Source organism: Aphelocoma coerulescens, chromosome 5, assembly GCF_041296385.1.
Source record: "Aphelocoma coerulescens isolate FSJ_1873_10779 chromosome 5, UR_Acoe_1.0, whole genome shotgun sequence".
Lineage (NCBI taxonomy): Eukaryota > Metazoa > Chordata > Aves > Passeriformes > Corvidae > Aphelocoma > Aphelocoma coerulescens.
The window spans coordinates 55,383,924-55,405,057 of NC_091019.1; the positions used below are offsets into that span (position 1 = coordinate 55,383,924).

General features: G+C 40.0%; 2 protein-coding genes across 7 annotated transcripts in view; one reads left to right on the forward strand and one right to left on the reverse strand.

Moving 5' to 3' along the window:
* The window catches only part of SETD3 (SET domain containing 3, actin N3(tau)-histidine methyltransferase), a 62,365-nt gene extending 57,437 nt beyond the window's left edge, over nt 1-4,928 (reverse strand). The window contains exon 1 of one of the 2 annotated variants that reach the window (XM_069018225.1): nt 4,847-4,928. Coding sequence is in view for 1 of the 2 variants with exons in the window: in XM_069018227.1 (XP_068874328.1) it covers nt 4,391-4,395 (5 nt within the window). In the remaining variant the exon portion in view is untranslated. Of the gene's footprint in view, nt 1-4,390; nt 4,555-4,846 lie in introns of those variants that run through there. The other variant, XM_069018227.1, reaches the window with a different exon arrangement.
* A 372-nt stretch (nt 4,929-5,300) lies between these two features.
* On the forward strand, nt 5,301-21,119 carry CCNK (cyclin K). 5 transcript variants are annotated; one of them, XM_069018229.1, is made up of 12 exons: nt 5,301-5,441; nt 6,080-6,184; nt 7,217-7,483; nt 8,490-8,571; nt 9,163-9,294; nt 10,087-10,192; nt 10,337-10,394; nt 12,190-12,359; nt 13,276-13,559; nt 16,514-16,547; nt 17,604-17,678; nt 19,795-21,119. In XM_069018229.1, the coding sequence occupies exons 3-12, from the start codon at nt 7,287-7,289 to the stop codon at nt 20,415-20,417; spliced, it is 1,761 nt and encodes a 586-aa protein (XP_068874330.1). In that variant the 5' UTR covers nt 5,301-5,441; nt 6,080-6,184; nt 7,217-7,286; the 3' UTR covers nt 20,418-21,119. The 5 variants fall into 5 exon arrangements, with proteins under 5 accessions (XP_068874330.1, XP_068874329.1, XP_068874331.1 ...); XM_069018230.1 differs by lacking the exon at nt 5,301-5,441 and adding an exon at nt 5,448-5,659; XM_069018228.1 differs by lacking the exon at nt 6,080-6,184.
* Nucleotides 21,120-21,134: the final 15 nt, after the last annotated feature.

Genomic DNA, 21,134 nt, shown 5'->3' on the forward strand with positions numbered 1-21,134 from the left:
CAGAAATATTTCAATAAAAAAGTTCTTAAATGCAAAATCTCCTTCTCTCAGTTCTTGAAGTTATTATGTGGCTACATCTATAAACAGTCATCAAATGAAGATAACCAAGCACCTCTAAGAGAGGCCACAAAGACAACCCCCACAGGACCTGTCGAGGGCAGGAAACAGCCTGAACCTCATGCTTGGTTGACACCAACCCCTTCCCACAAAGTAACTCATATTCCTTAACTTAGCATGAGAATGGGCATACTAGGCAAGACCCAGCATATGTGAAGTTCTGTAACCAGTAACACAGGTTCCATGGAAGTAGAAATCCACACATCACATTCTCTTCCTACTCTGCTGAAACACTACTTGAAAACTTTAGGCACTAGTGCTATAAAGCATTAAAGACAAAGCAATATTAACTGAGAAACACAGGCAGCATTTGCAACATAAGAGACAGTTTTATTGAGAGAATTCCATCACTATTTATCATATTCTAAAATATATACAAACATATAAAAAGCACAACCTGCAAACTGATCTGCATGCAAAAGGCTAGAATCAGACAGCTAACATAAGAGCCCCAGAGATGGACTCCCCTCCTTTCAGTGCAGGTTATCACACTCTTAACAGAAACAATCAAAAAGCAACTAAATAGAACTGACAAAGTTTACAGTCCATCTTTAATTACAAAAACAATTTTGGCCTGCATTAAAACACTAGTTGAAAACAGTGTGTTCAAACACTGCTGTAGGCACTTCCAGGACAGGGCATCCAACTCCTTCAGAGATATTGGGAATATACCCAAGAATAAATAAGCCAGGAAGTGGATACTAATCTGTCATTCCCCAGTTTATAACAGACTCTAACACTGGGCTCAGAAAATCCTTCTGAAGAGTAAAAAGATCTCTCAAGTTACATGTTATATCATATTTTAATTCCTAATAGGATATTAGCAGCTACATTCTCAGAAACATGTCTTTCCCTGCATTTCTGCTTTATGTATTACCTACATCTGGCCAACTTCAGAGCCTGTAAACACCAGCACTGGAGACAAAACTGATCTCAAGCAGAGTCATTCACATCTCTGCATGATTCAGCCCAGGCTAGACATACAGGCGGAATCCTCCCTGCAGTGACAGGTCTGCTGCTCTGGCCTGGCCACAGAACCCAGAAGTGAAATGAAAGAATACAGCTCTAATTCTTCCTTATTTCAAAGAAAGAAGGATTAGCTGACTACCTGAACAATATGGGAAGTAGTAAAGGAGGGACATGGATAGATGGAGCAATTGGAATAGTAATTTGTTAGAAGAGATGCAAGCAAGAGGCAATGTAGGGCAGAGCAGCTAAAAACAGAAAAAGGGAGCAAAGAAGGTTAAAGCAGAGGAAGGGCAAGACCAAAAATGCAAAGCAATGTTAAAATACACCTGGGCATGAACTCGCCTCTTAATTTGTACAAACACAAGCCTCTACAAAGTCTAGCTCCAAATACACAAGACTAAGGCCAGACAACGCTAATGGGGCATTTTTATGGAGCAATGAAGAGCTCCTGCTGTACTTTTCACTTTGAGAGGCCCTTTCTCATATTTTACGTAGTAGTCTAGGTTAAAAACATCATTAGACATCTAAAACCAAACCTAGGAAGCTGAAGTGTCTCTATAAAATTATCTGACAAAAGACGGTCAGAATCAAATAATCCGCTTTATTGAAAAAGCTGTACCACCACAGGTTTGCCAACATGAGCACAAGCCTAAAGCATCTGGAAAAGAGAAAGACTGAACCACTGCTGTATGTACTGCATACATCTACCCTGCAAAGAAAAAACTCTGCTAATCCCATTTTAGTGTAAGGTTAAGGAAAGAATGACAGTATATAAATACTACTGTGATACTGGGAAGAAGCCAATCTACAAAATAATACCAAAAGAAGCTACTAAAATTAGCTAAATATTTGTTTGATACACTTACAATAAACAACAACTATAACAAATTTAGCTAATTGTTAGGAATCAAATTCCAAAAGACATTTATTCTTATAATTAGAATCAAAGAAAACTGTCTTGCCAGTATTCTGATTTCAGATGCTTGACATAGTACTAATCTACTAAAAAAAGTAAGTACTGTCATTTTGACATTATCTCCCCCCACACCCAGTTGAACCTAGCTAGATACTAGGCACAAGACTGCCTCATGAATTAAATATAAACTTCTGGTAAGAAATTATTAATTAATTTGAAGGTAGCACAAAATGCTGAAGGGCAAAAGAAAAAGGTCCATATCCAAGAGAACAGCTCAAAAAACCCCTATGTGTTTCTTAATTCACTTTTATCAGCTTGCTAATTCAGAACTATTACATTATTTACTATGGGTTTGTCCTTATACCCCTTCACCTCCCATTAAAGCTTTCTTAAGCAGATGGAGTGCTTCTTACTATCAACACCTTACTGATCTTTCTAGGGAAGATAATTTACTAACTATCCACAGGAAACAAGCTCTTAACTCCCTTGCCTCTCTCTTGAGTCAGATCCTCAGACAGCTATTTGATCAGAAAAGAAAAAATACTTACGCTTTGAAGAAAATAAGCTGATAAACTCTACCAATTTGCCAACCCTTTTGTAATTTCACTTTTGTAATTTCATTTCTTTGCTTGAATTTTGCTCCTCCTGAAGACTCCCACAATCTCTTTCTTCCTAATTCCTTTAGAGCAGAATTAATTAAAAACCCTTAGGTATTTCTTTACCTGCATGTTCCTAAATAACGTTCTTAACTTAGAAAATATTAACCTCACTTTATAAAATACAGCTCCTAATTGAGAATAAAAGCAAGCCATCTGGCCTTCAGCCATCAGCATGGGCAGATTTAACAGAACCAGCCAGGTTTCCAAAAGCTTAAGCCACAGGGCATCATGAGGTCTCATGCACCAAGCACTATGACAGCCTAGTAGAAAAGATAGAGATCCCTCAAGACTTCCCATACCCTTAAAGCATCTATTTTATTTTCAAAGAGAAACCACTGAAATACTCACTTGCTGAGAACAACCCAATTTATCAGATTAACTATAGAAGCAGCACCACTATGATGAAGTATTACATAGATACAGTAGACATGTCTAGATAGATTTATTAAAATGAAGACATCATCAAGATGTACACTTTTCCATGCAGAGAGCCATAATATGGTTTATTTTTAATTTCTGTACCATACTGAAATCAGAATTCTATTTCAAGGCACATCTGACTTCAGCAACAGATCCAGGCCATCTCTGGAAACAGTGATATACAGATTACAAACAATTTCGGGGTTTGTGGCATTTCTTCTCCCAACACCCTAAATCTATTTCTCGGCACACAGTGCCAAGAATGTGTTTTCAACCATACTGCAATATATACTTCAATCCCAGCTAAACATAACTTGAAAACTTTATTAAGGCACAAGTCAGCATGCTTGAGTCTCTACCATATTAAGTTACTTAATTGAGCAAAAATATCAGGAAGCCACCCCCACCTTTGAGCCCATCATGCCTTTCCCTCCAACAACTTGTACACTGGCTTACTATTTTATACCAGGAACCTGATAGTGGACATACAGAATGCCACAGTTGTTTACTCACCTACAAAATACTTATGTTTCACATGACAGTTATGAGCTTACAACAACTGAAAGCAGAAAACACCTGAGAGACATTAAGCTAACGTTGTAGCAATTTTCAGAGAACAAAGCTGTCACTTGAATAGACAGGTGCTTACATTACATACTCTTAGAAGGGACAAAGACAATCTACTTTCAGCCTGATCTCAGGAGCAAGCTTAGGTTCCAAGGACAAGTCCATGCAGAAGAGCAGATGCCAAGCTTGGGGCAAGAACATCTTTGAGCCGTGAGGGACAACTTCCAAAAGGAAGAACCGAGCTTATCCCGATAGATAAATGTAGGGAAAGAAACTGTATGCCAAATTCAAAATTTAGGAATTTGCTAAGAACTAAAGGCAAAGCACAGCCTCAGCTTAAGCAACTCTAATCAAGTGTTGCTGGGTAAGGAAGAGGAGGAAAGGATCATGGGACAGGCAGCTGCTGTAGCAATAGGGGAAGGCTGAAACACCGAGGCTGTTTCAGGAGTAACACCCCTGTCGATCCCAGTTTACGATTTATTCTAATTTTAACCCCTCCCCCTTTCTTTCTCCAAAGGTTTCACCCCTTTACTAAAGCAGGCTGCAGACGGGGTAAGAAAGGAAAGAATCCAGAGCACTCTTCTCGACAGCCAGAGGAGGACTCTGAGGAGCCACACACCCGCAAAGACGCCCCTGAGCCAGACCCCGAGAGCTGGAGGCATGGGAGGCTCTCCGGGAAGCTGAAGTAGCAGAAGGGTGTATTCAAACCGTGTCACATATTTAAAAAAAAAAAAAAAAATACATCATGGGGAAAATAGTTTTAAGCCATCTTCTTTACTATCGTTTCTATCAACCTCTCGAGGAGGAATGAGGCAAGAGAAAACGCCAATGCCGCCGCCTGGCTCACTTGAAACCCTCGCAGGCCGGGCTGGAACGAACCCGGCCCGCCCACGGCGGACCCGGGGGACGCGCCGGCCCCTCCGGCCGGGCAGCAGGAAAGGCCAGGGCGAGCCGGAACGCAGGCTGAAGCTCCCGGGGGAAGGAGGCCCGGACCGGCCACGCAGAAGAAGGCCAGGCCCGCGGAGCGCACCCCGGGGTGGCGGGAGGGGGTGTCCGGAAAGAGCGGCGCCTCCCGCGGGGCAGGAGGCAGCGGAGCGCGGCAAGGCGACGCCGCCCGGAGGGTTGAGGGGAAGAGCCCGTGCCGCGCCGGGGCGAGGGGCTGAGGCAGGGGAGGGGGCCCGGGCAGGCCCCGCCTTACCTCCCGCCAGCGGCCGCTCCTGCCTCGCCCGAGGGAGCGGCGCACCCGAGCCCGCGCCGGACGCCACTGCCCGCGGTGGGGAGGCGGCGGCTCCGCCCGGCCCCGCCCTCTCTGCGCCCCCCGCCGCCATTGGCCGAGCTGCCGCCCGCCGGAAGGCCCCGCCCCTCCCGCGCGCGTGGCGGCCAATCCCCAGTGACCACCCGCTCGCCTTCGCGGCCGGCCTCGGAGCAGGGCACGGCAGCGCTCCCGTTGGCTGTCATTCAGTCCCTGCTGGCCCCTTCAGGCTTCTATTGGCGGCTGAGGCTTGCAATCTTCTCTGCTGGCGTTTCGATTGGTCCGCTCCCAGGGCACGGCTGCGCGTCGCCCGCCTGCCTGGGCCCGGCAGCCTCTGACGGGGCCGGGACTGGGCTGGGGGCGGGGGAGCGCCGCTTCTCATTGGCGGGAGCCTCCGTCCTCGCGCGCTGCGCCTTTCCGACGTGATGACGCAGCGCGCGGCCTGGCCTGGCTCCCAAGATGGCGGCGCACAGGGCACGGAGGCCGCGCTGTCGCTGAGAGGCCCCGCGCTCCGGTGCGGCTCCCGCTCCCCGCGAGCCCTGTGAGTGCGCGGAGCCCGCCCGGGCCCCCCTCCGGCGACAGCCGCCGTCTGGGGAAGGGGGGAAAGGGAGCGGGGAGGCCGGGAGCGAGCGCCTCCCCGGGCACCGGCAGCCCCGTCTACGGCGGGCAGGCGGGCGGGTCTGAGAGGAGTTGAGCATCCCCGGCCGGGTTGGGGCTGCAGGGGCGGAGCTGCGGTCGCGGTCGACGGGTTCGTCTCAGGTAAGGTGTAAAAAAGCCGGGATCGAGCTCTGGAACTCTCCTCCGGATTAACGGGTGCGTAAAAAGGCAGGGAAAACTTTCGTTATTATTTCCGACCGTTGCGGTCTGGATTGGGACGTTTGAGATAGTTCATTTAGGATGTTTGCGGATGATGATTTTCGTTCCTGGTTCCGTATTCGGAAATGCTTTCGCTCCTTTATAGAGGCAGATCTCGTCGCATCAGACGCTTTTAGTGTTAATTAGTTTTTAAGCTACTTAGAAGTTAGGAAGCAAAATAGCTGGTAAGGAAGAAGAATCATAACAGTTATAAAAAATAGCACCTTTCTAGTAAATACGAAGGGAATGTGTGGTCGTGGCTTGGCGCGCTTTTTTTGATTCTGGAAATAGTTTTTAGTAGCCGTTTACTTTTTTTTGTGACAGAGTTTAGATCTGTCTGACCGATACCACGAGTTCTGAAGGTGATTCCAAAACCACCGTGAGGCAAAGACAGTTTCATTTATTCTGAAAAAGAGAAGCTTTTTGAAGGTGAGCGAGGTGCTGATTGTTTTTCTGGCTGTTTTCCTGGCCGTTCACGTGATCTTCCTTCCGTTTTCGGAAGGGAAACGTCTCGAAAAGTAATAGCCAAATTTAAGTGGTTTAAGTTTTGGGTCTTGCTGTGACTGGCTTGCTTAGAGCGAATATATTGCATCATATTAATCACTGTTTGTTATGCAAACCTTTGCAGGTGACTGCAGTAATCTGTGCATGGTATCTGTAGTTAGTTGAATTACAGTAAGGGTAGTTTTGTGCCTGAAAAATAAAGGCAGTGAGTCTTCATTCTTTGAGTTGAAGCATGGCTGAACATCTGTCGTGATTCAAACACCAGAAAGGTGCCTGCAGAGCTTTGTGATTTGTATCTATGTACAGAAAGTGCTGGTAAACACAGACAAGTGTTTACAAGGAGATTCTTGGAGTGTATTCAATTGCCTTGTTTTGGGTATGATTTTAGATGCTACCTTACTTTACAAGCTCACATCGGTTGACTTAATCTTGGTATGTGAAAGGACACTGCTTTTGTTACATTTTTTCTTTAAGTAGTATAAGTACAGATCACTGCAAAGCTTCTGCCAAGTGGCTGCTGCTCGGGTATCCCGAAGAGAAGGCAGGTATTTAAGTGGCCATTTAGGCTCACCTCACCAATGGCTTTCCTAGTTACCAATAGTCAGCTAATCCCCCTAATTTTTCATATCTTTCTGCAGCCATCTCTGAATTGTTTTTTCCTACTTCTATGGACAAAGTAGATGGAAGTTGTTCTATTAAGAAAGAGCAGATATTGTTGGAGTTGTAGTCTTGAAGTTTTATTACTAAACAGGTAATAGCAAGGATAACAGGTGGCTTTTTCTTTGATTGTATTTGCAATATATGGGGAGGATAAAGGAAAGTTCCTTATTACTTGTCTTTGAGCATAGGAAAAATTCTTTCCAACAGGCCAGGCTAAACGTCATTCCTCTTTACTCCTCTTTGAGCAGGAACTAGAGGGGGCGGTTCTCTAATTTAAAAATTTGCCTTTTCTTCAAGGTCCTGAAGTGACTCTCTGAAGACTTCGTTTTTGAAAATTTAAAAAGCAAGGACAATTCTGTTTTAATAAATGAAGGAGAATAAAGAAAATTCCAGCCCTTCTGTAAACTTGGCAAACCTGGACCATACAAAGCCATGCTGGTACTGGGATAAGAAAGATTTGGCACATACACCGTCACAGCTTGAAGGGCTTGATCCAGCTACAGAGGCACGATATCGCAGGGAAGGGGCCAGATTCATATTCGATGTGGGAACACGTTTAGGGCTGTATCCTTTAAACTCCTGTTGGTTTGAAATGTCTTTATGAATAGTGAGTTTTCAAAATAAAATGTAGAAGAAATGTCACGTGCTCAGCTGTTCAAATGTTTCTTAGTCATTAATCAAAACTACTTTGTGTTTACATGCCTTTGGATGTAATGTGTTTTTACACAATTCTATCCATTCATTGGATAAACAAGGTTCCAATTCAGTGGTAGGGAACTAAGATGATACAAACTTTCCAATTAAGAGTAACTCCTGTGATTTATGAAACTCAGTATTTCGCTATATGACTTCTCAAATTTTGAATTTTTCCCTCAGTTTTCTAGATTGTGCCTTTGAGGCTTTCAACCTCTGCCTCCCCAGTCTTGGTCTTTGGTGGCTGTTTTTTTGTTTCATTGGTTTGGGATTTACAACTTTGTATATGTTAATAAGTTCTCCCGACTGTCCCATTCTTCCATAGACAGCCACTTAAATTTTCTGCTTCCTATATTCCTGTGCTCCCTTTAATCTCCTTAGCTCTTTTTTTAATAAAGCATGGTAAAGACAAAATTTTTACTTTTCTTAAAGTGAAGAGTAAGGAGCATATTCAGATTTTATTTGCAATTGTAGGTGTAAATAGTACCTTTCCTCCACACCAGCACTTGAATGTGAAGTGATAATTGTTCTGTTCCTCGTGTCCCTACTGCTGATTTTGACCTTCTCTGAAGCAGGTGTGGTGCAACACAGGGATGACCTTCTGTGCATCCTTCTGTAAATACAATCAGGACTTTGCACACTTACAACAAATGCTTTAGGTATCATCTGCATCTGGCCCTGATCATAGCATTTACACAGCTTTAAGGGCTTTTGTGGCTTTTTTTTTTTCTGAAGCTCCTGCTTTACTTGCAGTGTTTTTTAACTGGTCACTGAACAGCCAATGACTTGAGGTACTTGATAAAGCAGAATCCATAGTGCATGTTTGGTTTTAAATGTGTTTTATATGCTGCTTGAAAGTCCTTAATCTGCACCACAGACATTATGACACTCTAGCAACCGGAATAATTTATTTCCATCGGTTTTATATGTTTCATTCCTTCAAACAGTTCCCAAGATATGTAAGTATTTAGAATATTGATGACTTAATTTAATGATTGCACTGGGCGTGGACTATTTGCAATGGTGATTAGTCACTTGGGTACTACTGTTGTTCACCACAGAAAGATGAAAAATTAGCCTTTTGTCTTTTAATTATTACAGCTTAAAATTCATTGTTCTTGCCTGCTTACACATTTATGTTTATGCCTGGAAATATATTGACATTGCAGTTACATCTTGGTGATACTGTTTTTTAGAAAGAGTAGCAGCTGTAGTGCTGGCACTTCTGTATTAGCTAAAAGGAAAAAAGAAGTGTAATACAGTCTTAAAACTGCTTGACAGACAACGTTGAACCAGGACAAATTGTGCTTTGGGTTTCTGGCCTTGACGCAAAATAGTATAAAATGGACAGTCCTCCAAAATCTGGATTTTTCCTCTGAGAAAATAAAAGTTTAACACTGTATTAAAGTTAGAAATTAATATGTTCATTAAGTTTTTCCTGGGAGACTTCTACAGAACTGTTAATGGAAACTGACAATGTTTTTATAATGCTACACTGTATTAGATATCTGCGTGCAGACCATTTTTTGAAAGTACTTTGTTTTTTTTAGGTGACAGGAGCCTGCTGTCTCTTCCTAGCAGGAAAGGTTGAAGAAACACCTAAGAAATGTAAAGATATAATTAAAACAGCTCGTAGCTTGCTAAATGATGTACAGTTTGGGCAATTTGGAGATGACCCAAAGGTAAAAATATTCATGCTGAAATTGATTTCATCCTGTTGTACTGTAGTAAAGTGGCATACATTCAATAGAGCATTGACTGATTTTCAGTTGCTCTAAATTAAATTAGGTGTTCAGCATGCATCTATGGCTCTTCCAGGTAATGTGATAGGTAGCTATGAAAGTAATTCTTCCTAATACAAGTAGCTTTGGGAGCTTACTGGAACAATTGTTTTTGTAAAAAGTTTGCATTTTATCTTGTGTAAATTCTGATATTATTTTGCAAATTAAAGTAAATTTTGGTAATTTCAGCCAGAGCAAGAAATGTTACCAAGATATAAATCATCTGAATGGGATTTTAGGAAGTAATTAATAGTAAATCTTAAATAAGAGAACTAAATCTCGAAAGTATTGAGACATTTCTTGTTTACAGTATTGACTTAGCAAAACTAGCTTCCCTCAAAATTTCCTTATTTTAAATAGCAGAAGGACCTGAAACTTCTGAGAGCAACATGGTAGAACTTGTATTTTTGTTGTGATTTTGTATATCTGGCATTCTCATGCAGTGTCTGGTTCAGTTCATTCCTCTGTGGAGGTAAAGGGATTTTAAATGCCACATCCCCTGTCCTCACCAAAATAAATATGAAGAAAAGGTAACTGAGTTTAAAATAGTGTTACAAGTTGGAGAGATTTCTGTTCCCCTTGGAGACAAACATGGCTGCCTAGAGGTGCTATGTAGTCATGCTCTGTACTAGCATAAAATATTTTTGAGTGAAAGAAGGAATAATACTGTGGTTGCCTTATAACTCTCTATAGGAAGAAGTGATGGTACTTGAAAGAATCTTACTACAAACAATAAAGTTTGATTTGCAAGTGGAACATCCATACCAATTTCTTCTCAAGTATGCCAAACAACTCAAAGGTAAAATATTGCAGAGTGAGCAAGTAATGCCTGTTATTGATTTCCAGAACTTAATATACATTATCAGTGCAAGTATATTCTATTTCCAACTGCTTGTCCCTCCTAATTTTATGTCTTTTTGGTTTTTTCCTGATTGTTTTTCAGGAGACAAAAATAAAATTCAAAAACTGGTTCAAATGGCATGGACATTTGTCAATGACAGGTAAGATACACCTAGGAAATATTTTGAAAGTGAAATAGTTACTGTTGCTTACTTTGTTCTGGGGCTGGATATTTCTTTGGCAAATTTTTGATTTTTTTTTTTTTTCCTGCTTGTTACATGTTTTCTTGGTTGTGTTCCTCAGTTTTTCTGTCCATCATTACCATGATAGTTCCACCGAGCATGGGATCTGGAATGGGTGTGGAAGTAGACCAGTAAGACCTCTGCAATGTTGTGGTATTGATAGTGCTGCACTAAAAAGAAAGTTACTGTTTGAAAGGACCAAACCAAATTCTAGATCTCCAGGATACAAGCTGGCTTCTTGCCAAATCTGTGATATGTGGCTCATTCTGAAAAAAAGAAGTCATTTCTTAATTCCATCACTTTCATCAATGTATTTTTAATGTGATATTTTGGTAATAGTGAAGTAGCCATTAAATTCACTGAGGAATACAGTTTTTAGCACTAGATTTACAATTTCTTGAGTAATGAACTTGTAAGAATCACATCAATGAACAGGAGTGTGTGTAGAAGGATTTCTCATGTGGTATTGAAAATCTCAATCAAATCAACTTGACACACTTTAGCCTTGTTCAGGAGGATTCTACAGAGCTGGGCAACTTAATTCACTGAGGACTTAAATATTACTTTCTATTTCCATAGCAAGCCCTTAAGAAAATGTGTAAGTGGCCTGACTGTCCAGAAATGGTGAATATATTGCTTTCAGTCATGCCTACAGCAGTAGAACATCATAAAAAAGGAGGTGCATTTTTAATCACATGCCTGATTTGAATTAGTCCTGTGTGGGTTCAGGTTCTGTAGATACCACCTAAACTCTCCAAATTAATTTGAACAAAATTAATGTGGATCTCAAGAGATGTTTACTTCAGCTGCTGTCAGTCTTGCAGGTAGAACAAAATTATGGCATGACCATCACTGTTAAGTTTGTTAAACTACTATAATTTATCCATCAAAGTTTGGACACTATTGTACTTGGAATTAGATAGCATTTAGTATTTTAAAAAACCTAACACTTAAAATGCACTTCAGAAAAACACTTGTATGAAGTTGGAGGGTTTGTTTTAAGTCATGATGTATTGTGCTTCCTTAATAAGCACCATATTAGAAATTTACTTTTTTTTTAGGATCCTGGCAAAATAATTCTGTACTTTGCACTACAGGCCTTTAGAATAGGGCATTCTGTTCTTATACAGCCACAGTGAATTTGTGGAAATTCAGCTGGCTGGCTGGATCTAAAATTCTGTAAGCAGATTATTGTTACAGAATCTGTGGAGAAAACAGAGAAAGATTTTTCATAATTTAAAATTGATATCAGGAAATAGTAACTTTAATTATGACAGAAACTTAGTTAATGTCAATAATACCTATAATATCAATTATTTTAGCATCAGCTTTAACAAAGGCTGTTCAAGAGATAACCTTTTATATCTTGATCTAAAACTTGTCTTGTGCTTGACAAGTTGCTTTACAAGTTCATGTTGGCCGCTCTGTGGGGCTTTCGGGGGTTTTTTTAGTATTTGTTTACATTTTATTGACAAACATTGGGAAGCTCTAGAATCTGATTTGGGACCTTATTTCATGACAGTGGTAGTCCAGAAATAGTTTAGTTTTATAAATTCTTTTGTTTAACAAGGCTCTTAATTAAAATTGCCGGAGAAGTTAGAAGTGTGGTGGGATTTTATACCCTGTTAATTACAGCTGCTGTACGTTAAAGTGCTCTTGGACAATCAGGTAATCTCCAGGGTTGTGTTTTGTTTTGGTTTATTTCCTATTGCAGTCTCTGCACTACACTGTCCCTGCAGTGGGAGCCTGAGATCATAGCTGTTGCAGTTATGTACTTAGCAGGCCGTTTGTGTAAGTTTGAAATACAGGAATGGACATCAAAACCAATGTACAGACGATGGTGGGAGCAGTTTGTTCAAGATGTTCCTGTTGATGTTTTGGAAGGTATGAAAACGGTTTACCACAAAACTTCTTTTAATTGTGTGGCCTAGGTTATAAGTAAATGCATATAGCTTTCTATCTAGGTTTTAGTCAAAATAATCATGTGTCAAGTACGTAACTCAGGTCGTATGTGCTATCCCTTAATCAGGTGTTAAATTGAACTGGCTTATCTTAGAGGCATATTTAATCATCATGATTAGTCTTTTGTTCAATGTTTGCTTTACAACTTGTTTAGTTTATAACACATCTAATTAGCCTGAATTGTCATGGTGTATTTTTTATTTTTGTAATGATTACCTACTCCTCATTTTAAATAAGTGGTTCTACAAACACTGGAACTAATGGAGCCCAATTTCTAGTAGTTTTCCCGTTAATAATTGATCTTTTTGACCAAATGATGCTAGGATAGAGGGGTTTTTGTGATGTACCATGAATGATGGACAGATTACAGGGGACCTTTAGCTCCTAATGTGTTGGAAGAAGAATTTAGTACTAGTCCTTTATGTAGTTCCTAAAACTTCTTTGACTGGCTTAACTTGACATGTATGTTTTAACATATAATCGTCTTCTACTTGCTTTCTTGCTGTTTTACTGTCCTGTGAGAGTGGTTACCTGGCTCTCCAGGCACACAGTAATGACATACAGTGTGTTATTACCAAGACACTGTGTTCTTCTTCTGAAGGGTGTGCATATGCATGTACATATTGCTCAGGATAGGCAGAAGAAACTCAGAAGTGCAAGCATAAGTTGAAAATTAGTCTGTTTTTAAAAAGTTATTTTGGTCACTATAATGGTGAGTAATATTTGCAATGAATTTTTCCAAAGTTGATGTCCAGTAAAAATCAGATAAATATGTTAAATATGCACTTGTACATTGTATGGTTATAATACTTTGGATTTTCCTTTCTTTGTCATTAAGATATCTGTCATCAGATCCTGGATCTATACTCACAGGGAAAACAGCAAATGCCTCATCATACTCCTCATCAGTTGCAGCAGCCACCATCTCTTCAGTCTACACCCCAGGCACCTACGGTACAGCAGTCACAGCAATCCCAGAGTTCAGAGCAATCCCAGACACAGCAGCAAAAAGAGTCGCAACCGTCAGCACAACAACAGCAGCAGCAGCAGCAAACACAAGCACAGCAATCTAAAAAGCCCTCTCCCCAGTCAAGTCCTCCTAGACAGATTAAAAGACCAGCAGTAAGTTGAACTTTAACTTGCAATTTATTTTCAGGCTGATCTGATTTAAAGGCCACAATGTGCAGCAGACTTGTGTTTGCTTTAAGAATGAGCCTTGTAATTAATTTTATGTAGTAGATTTGGTTATGTGGCAACTTTGTTGATGCAGAAGAGCCTTTACAGTTCTGGCATATGACATTCTTATTCCACTTGAGCCAAAAGCCGTGGAGAGAGCTATTCATGCTCTCAGTATTTGTGGTTCCATGCTGTCAATAAATATGTTATGAATGCTTGGTCATTCATGTGAAGGATCTACTTTACAGTACTACTGATTTTGCCCCATCCCATATATTAAGGAAATACCTTGTGGAAAAAAATGATGCTTTTGCCTGACTGGTATCTGTTGATCGTGAATGGTCACCTCTGGTCAAGCCATCAGTGAAACTTACCTTTTCTTCAAATTAGTTTGAGGTCCATCACCTAATAATCAAGGAAATAAATAGTACAGATACACTGTAGGCAGCCACAAAAAATAAAAAGCAAAGGGTGACTCAAAGGAGTTTTGTAGGAATACAGCACAAGCAGCATGAAATTGAGAAAAGTAAATGTGGTGATCTGAAATTGTTCCTTTTCCAAAAAGCAGTCTGGGAGAACAAGATGTGTGGTGTTTGAAAGATTTACTTGGTGCTTCTAAAATGTTCTGGAGTTAGATGTACCATAAACCTTACTTAAGATCTTTCCTGCTTCTATAAATAGGGCTTTGCATGACTTCTCCTTTGGTTTGTGCAGAACAGAAATACACTTTGTTCCTGGAGGCCAGATTTTCAATTTACATGAACTCTTATAACTCCATTACCTTCTACTGAGCCAAGATGCTTTCAAGCAGCTGAGGCATTGGCCCATGACTTACAGACCCAAACCAGATGTCTAAAGCATCTGCACATCCTCTGCATCTCTAGTTGTGAAGAGCACTTGAATTTTCAGTTGATTTCGCTAAAAATATACTGGTGAATCATTAGATGTAAATAGTATTTTCAGTTGGATTAAACTAAAAATTGTTAGGGGGAACAATTTCATTGCTCACAGGAACAGCAGTAAAGGAACAGTTCCACTGTATTGATTCAGCTGAAAGTATTAAATACCCATCAGTGTGCCAATAAATAATGTTAATTATTTATTATTATTTATTATGACCCTTGGGTGTTCTGGCTAGGGCAAACTACAGTGCAGTAGAATTACCAAATAAATGTTCGTCTCTATTTTAGCAGCTGCCATTATTAGAGAATTGTTACTGCTTGATTCTTTTTTTTTCTTTAGCATAAATGCAGTTTTAATTGATGTTTGTTTTTTCTGTCACAAGTTATTTTGCTCCAGTTTCTTGTTCTATTGTAATGATGTACCTTGTTGTTGTTTTTTGGACATTGTTCCATATTAACAAGTGCATAATAACTGAATTGCTTGTCACCTAAAGTAATCAACTGACTTCACAAAATGAGTGATTTTTGGAAAAGATCCAACATGTAGTTATTTGCTTCTGTTTGAAAGTGCAGGGAGAATTGATGCAGTTTTACAGGCATGGGATGTAGTGCTAGAAAGTCAAGAAAAGACCATCCAAGTAAAATGAAGGCAGCAGATGAGTCCGTGAGTCACTAAGAAAAAGAGTATGTGTGTTTGAAATGGGAAGATAAAGATTGTCCTTAAAAATCAGGAAAGCAGTTGGAAGGTGTCTGGAAAATTGAAATGACTGTCAAAGGAATATAAGAATGAGGTTGCCTCAAGTGGGCAAAAATTACACAGCAAAATTTTTGAGAATATCCATCAGAATTAAGGAAAAGTTATTGTTCAAGTTGGATTGAACTGTAGGTCCATTCTTGCTGTGGAAAGTGAAGGAAACAGAGGAACATTTTGTGAAGGTAAAGCTGCTGGAGATAAACAGTCCCTTTAAACCTTTTCATTGAAAAGACAGAGGATCTATGTACTGTACCTCTCTGACCTTCATCATTCATTTTAAATATAGTTGTACTTAAATTTCAGTTAAATTCTCTGCTTTTCTCAGAAACCATCAAATAGTCATCTCAGTGGGACTGTGTAATCTGGGAACATTTTTCTTCTGCCCTTGTCTGTGATTATTTAAAAGAACTACAACAAAACAACAACCAATAAAACAAGAAAAAAACCAGCCAAAAACTTGTGATTGGAAGGATGATGTGAGGGTTTGTGGGCTTTGTTCTGTGTGCATACATTTTTTTTCTGGCATAACATTTAGATTTAATACAATGCTTTCCATCTGAAGGCTTCTGGTTTATGCTGTGCAACACTTTCACTGCCCTCCTGTCCTGGTAAATAAAGCATAAGAGCCTGAAGGGATTTTGGCAAAGGTTGAGTGACAGGTCAAAGAAGAATCAGGAACAGAGGCCAAGCCTCTTGTTTCAGCTCAGTGAGCAGTGTACTGGACCATGACATATGTGCAGTGGATGATAAATACATTAAATGAGATGTAATACTCAACAGTGGGAACAGCAGGAAATGCTGCATATAAAATACCTGCTATTTTTCCAGTCTTTTCATTCTGCCAGTTAAGCTGGGCTTTCCCAGTGTGATTTGACTTTGTTCAGTGTTTGTCTTGCATTTGTTGTTAAGAGACTATAGAAGTATTTAGGTTGGAAAAGAGCTTTAAGATCATCATCTCCAACCGTTAATGCAGCACAGTCAAGTCCACCACTAAACCATGTCCCCAACTGCCACATCTACACATCTTTTGAATACTTGCAGGGATGGTGATTGAACCACTTCCATGGGCAGCCTGTTCCAATGCCTGACCACTCTTTCCGTGAAGAAATTTTACCTGATACCCAATCTAAACCTCCCTTGGCACAAGTTGAGGCCATTTCTTCTTGTCCTGTCACTTGCTACCTGAGAGAAGAGACTGACTGCAGTGGTCTTACTTTTATCTTCTTTTTCTTTTTTTCAAACAGGCTGTATCTCCAAAAGAAGAAACAAAGGCAGCAGGTAAATATTAATATTCTATTCATGATGCTTCCATGTTACTGCTTAAACCAGAATAAGTAATTTGCTGACATGCACTTTGTTTGCTTACAGGCTTGGCAGCTCTAAACTATTTTGATTGTGATAATGCACCTTAAAGATTAACTGTTTTTACAATGTTCCTAACTGCAAAACTTGAAAAAAAAAAAGAGTATAACTGTGCCCAAAGAGTCCCTTAATAGAGTCTGTTCAGTAAGAGTCTTGCTAAACTAGTCATCTCTCAGTGTATAACTTCCATGCATCATTTGGGAGTAGTTCCTCAGCCAGCTGTGAGGCCTTGAAGTGACTCACAGTGTCATTAAATAGCTGCACTAACAGTAAGCATGTTGGTGTTTGTAATTTGTAATCAGCAGTGTTTGTAATTGGTTGTTGGCATGGCTGCCACTAAAAGCCATTTTGTGTCAATACATAGTGTATCTTAAGAAATGCAGGCTCACTGCAGTGATTGTATCTGGTTCTTTTGTTTGTATGGGGGTTTTTCTTCATTTTGCTGTTTTGGAACAAAGTAGTTCAGGATAGCTAGGATGTACTTCCTAAGGAAGTCTGGCACTTCTTCCTCTGTAGCTCTGCAGATGGATTCCAGTGAGCTGTCTCTTCTCCCTCCTCTCTCCTGTCCAGCTGCTATTTTGTTTGGTTTCTGACACACATTTCCCTAGCAGAGCATAGGTCAGCTTCTTTTGAGAGCTGTTTCAACTAATTACACGTTTTGGGCTAGAAAACATATACTTGCTCATCTTCACTTACATACTGTCATTGGGACAGTTTGTCTCTAGTTACAAAATCACTTGAACTTGTAGGCATATGTCCTTTGGAAGACTTGGATGTGATACTTGATACCACTTTATTTATACAAAGGTGTTGATTTTAGTTTTCTTTATTAAACATACCTAGTAAATAGGATTTCCATGGTACTTTTGCATAGTGTAATGTGATGTGATAATCATTAGCATGAGACCAGAGCTGCAATTTGGAAAATATTGCAGAGCAATAACCAATCACAAACTGACAAATGTTTTTTAGAACCACCGCCACCATCTAAAATTCCTAAAATTGAAACTTCACATCCACCAATACCTCCTGCACATCCACCTCCAGGTAAGCTTTTATTTTCTTAAACACATTTATTCTTGTTGTTAACTTACTTGCTTTTCATTCAGGTGGTAGTAATGGTGTGGGGGCAGGGGTTTGTTGCCTTGATTAATCAGCTTGGCAGCTAAAAATACAAGGTTGATAAGCTCTAGAGGGAATTTCATCATAGTAGCACAGGCTTTCCAGACAGAAGTAAAAACTTAGGATGGAAACAAGACTATACTAGGTGGATAAAGGCAAAACAAAGCTGCAACTGTTAAAGGTCTAAAAGACTAAAACTAATTGTTAATAGCAGGCTAAAAGGGACTTCATGATCTCAAAAGAGTGGTAAATGCCATATTAGATTACTAGAGCAGCTTTCAGCTGTCCTGTAGAAGTTGTATCTGTAGTACAGGAATTCTGCAGGTGTGCAACTTCCAAACAGTAAGGGGGATACTTTCTTTGCTGTACCTCAAAAGAGGACTTTTTTTCTGCCAGAGAACATTAATACTGCACACGTGCTTTACGTTTGCAAAGTACACTGTACTGTTGTAAAAATGTGCTTCCAGCGCCTTGGTGCATTAGCTGTCCTTCCAGTGACCCTTAAATATGACATAAATATTTCACAGACCATGGTCCATAATGTAACTGTAAGATGACAGCTTCTAACAGGGAACTAGGAGAGAGAAAAGCAATGCCCTGAAATATAGTAGGACAGTTTTTCTCATTTGTTAAAATCTAATAAAGAATGAAGTTTTTCTAAATACCATGCTCATTATTCCTTCAGTTGTTAGATCTTGAATGCACATCTTGCATCCAGAATGGTTCTGAAAATGAACAAATGAGGAAGTTATTGCCTGCTACAATTTTGGAGCTAGAAGTCACTGAAATCATGGGTACCACAGCCAGCATGCACACCTTGTGTGATTTAATTATGTGGCTTTCCTAGGGGACAGTTTTGCTGTTAAAATCCTTCTTAGGCAGGTAATGGATTTATTTCCCCTGTTACCTGAAATTTTCCTCTTGGAGTTTGTTTATATAAAGATGTAATTGTATAAGCACTGCAACATTATCAAAATAAACAGCAGCTCTGTGGAAAAACCAGGTGAAAACCAAGCATGCATATTGACCAAGTGACCTAGGAGGAGGATTTATCTCAAATTCTGTTTAACAGTGACAGTGTAGTATGCCACTAGAAAAGACTGCCCTGTATGAGCTTTCTCTTACTTAACTTACGAGCTTTTCTTTCTTAACAATGTTTTAGATGCTTATGTATACAAGCAAGATGAATGTCAAGATGTCCCAAACTCTTTTTTGTTGGTTGTTTTAATAATCTTTCTGACCATACAGAGAGGTTGCTATTAGATTAGTCATCATAGTGGTATTACTTACTTCATAATGTCTGCATTAAGAGGAAAAAAACCCTATTCTTATTTAAAGAGAAGACAGCTTAAAGCATGTTCTTTCCAGAAATGGCTAGGTATAATTCTGTAAAATGCTGACCTTTTTATGAATTTCTCCAGAGTGTCAGGTACTGAGTTCACTGAAATTAATCAGTGGGACAAAGCTGATCAGATTTCATGCCCTTCTTCCTTACCTTCCGGTTTTCTTCTTTTCTTTCTTTGGTAAACAGGTTTAGAACTGAGTGTTAAAGACTTGAGACTTTGGCCTGTGTTCTCAAATAATATTTCCCAATCTGGGAGGCAGGTAAAGTGCAGAGGGTAATCCCAGGCCACCTCCTGGATTACCAAAGAGGTAGAAATGAGGCCTGGACTAAAGAAGATGGAAGCACTGATCTAAAGATTTTTGGTATCATGAATCTCATGACTTTTTAAATCCACTAGTTCTGACTCCATCCATTCAGTCTATTAATTCTGCTGATTGTACAACAATATTTAAATTATAAAGAAATCGTAATAGGAAAGATGACTTTAAGAATGGGAAAAGCTGACCTTGAAGCTTTGGTAGGCAGCTTAGTCAGTTTTTAGTGACCTGAGAAGGTCTGACTGGATACCATATGGCATTCAGAGACTTAGAGAATTGAGTTCTCTTTTGCTAATTTAACTGGAAGAAAAATATGAAGTATTCAGAAGCTCTTCTTGCCACTGTCCTTCAAAAAAATAAACAAAATTTTCTTTTCCAGAGCGCAAGCCTCCTTTGACAACAGCAGTTTCAATGGGAGAGCCAGAGCAATCTACTACTGTGGACTCAGTAGATATGCCAAAGGTCCAGATTCCTCCCCCTGCTCATCCTGCCCCAGTACATCAACCTCCACCTCTGCCACACCGTCCCCCACCCCCACCCCCCACCAGTTATATTACAGGGATGTCTACTACAAATTCTTACATGTCAGGGGAGGGTTATCAAAGTCTCCAGTCGATGATGAAAACAGAAGGACCAACATACGGAGCTTTACCACCGGCCTATGGACCACCAGCTCATCTACCATATCATCCTCATGTCTACCCTCCCAACCCTCCACCACCAGTTCCACCTCCACCCCCTGCTTCTTTCCCCCCACCCAATATTCCACCTCCTACTCCTGGATATCCTCCTCCACCTACATACAACCCTAATTTCCCACCTCCAAGACTGCCTCCAACTCATGCAGTACCACCTCATCCACCTCCAGGGCTGGGAATGCCACCAGCTAGTTATCCCCCTCCTACTGTTCCCCCAGGTGGACAGCCACCTGTACCACCTCCAATTCCACCACCTGGTATGCCACCTGTAGCAGGACTTGGACGTGCTACATGGATGAGATAGCATGAGGTAATTTGCACGAAATACCTTTCTGTTGACTAGGCAGGAGTAGACAGCCAAAACCTACATTGTAAAGATGAAGAGGAGGGCAATCTGTATAATTTAGATGAAGAAATGAGATTAAATGAAAATTTAGCTGATCTGTTTGCAGTATGGTTTATGGTGAGTTATATAGGCTTCTAGATTTTAATCAGCTTTGCAGTATCTATTCTAACTTTATACATTTGACTTAAGTTTAAATTGTCTTGACTTATTCCAGCACTGGATTACTTTGTACTAGCAAAACCAGCCATATTGGCTCAATTATATCAGTAAGAAGAAAATTTCCTTCTAGAAATCAGTGCCTATTTTTGAGTATCAAAATAGCCAGATACTATGATATTTGATCTATAATAAGAAACTTCATTTTTAATAGTAAGTAAAACAACACGATGTCAAGCATAAAAGCTGCTTTATTTAAGAGAGATTCTGAATGCTAGCTGACTGGAATAATTTTGAGGTGTTTGCCTTGCTGATAGTTTTGGTTTGGAATGTACTGGTATCTTAAAATATTGTATGTTTACACCTATTTGCAAATTCCTGTACATAATATATATATTTTCTAAGTGTGAAAGTCTGAATGTAACAGCCTACTGTGGTGTACATCATAGTTATAAATGGGACTACTTTGTTCACTCTACCCAAATAAAATTGGTTCTGAATTTAGTGGATTTCCAGGTT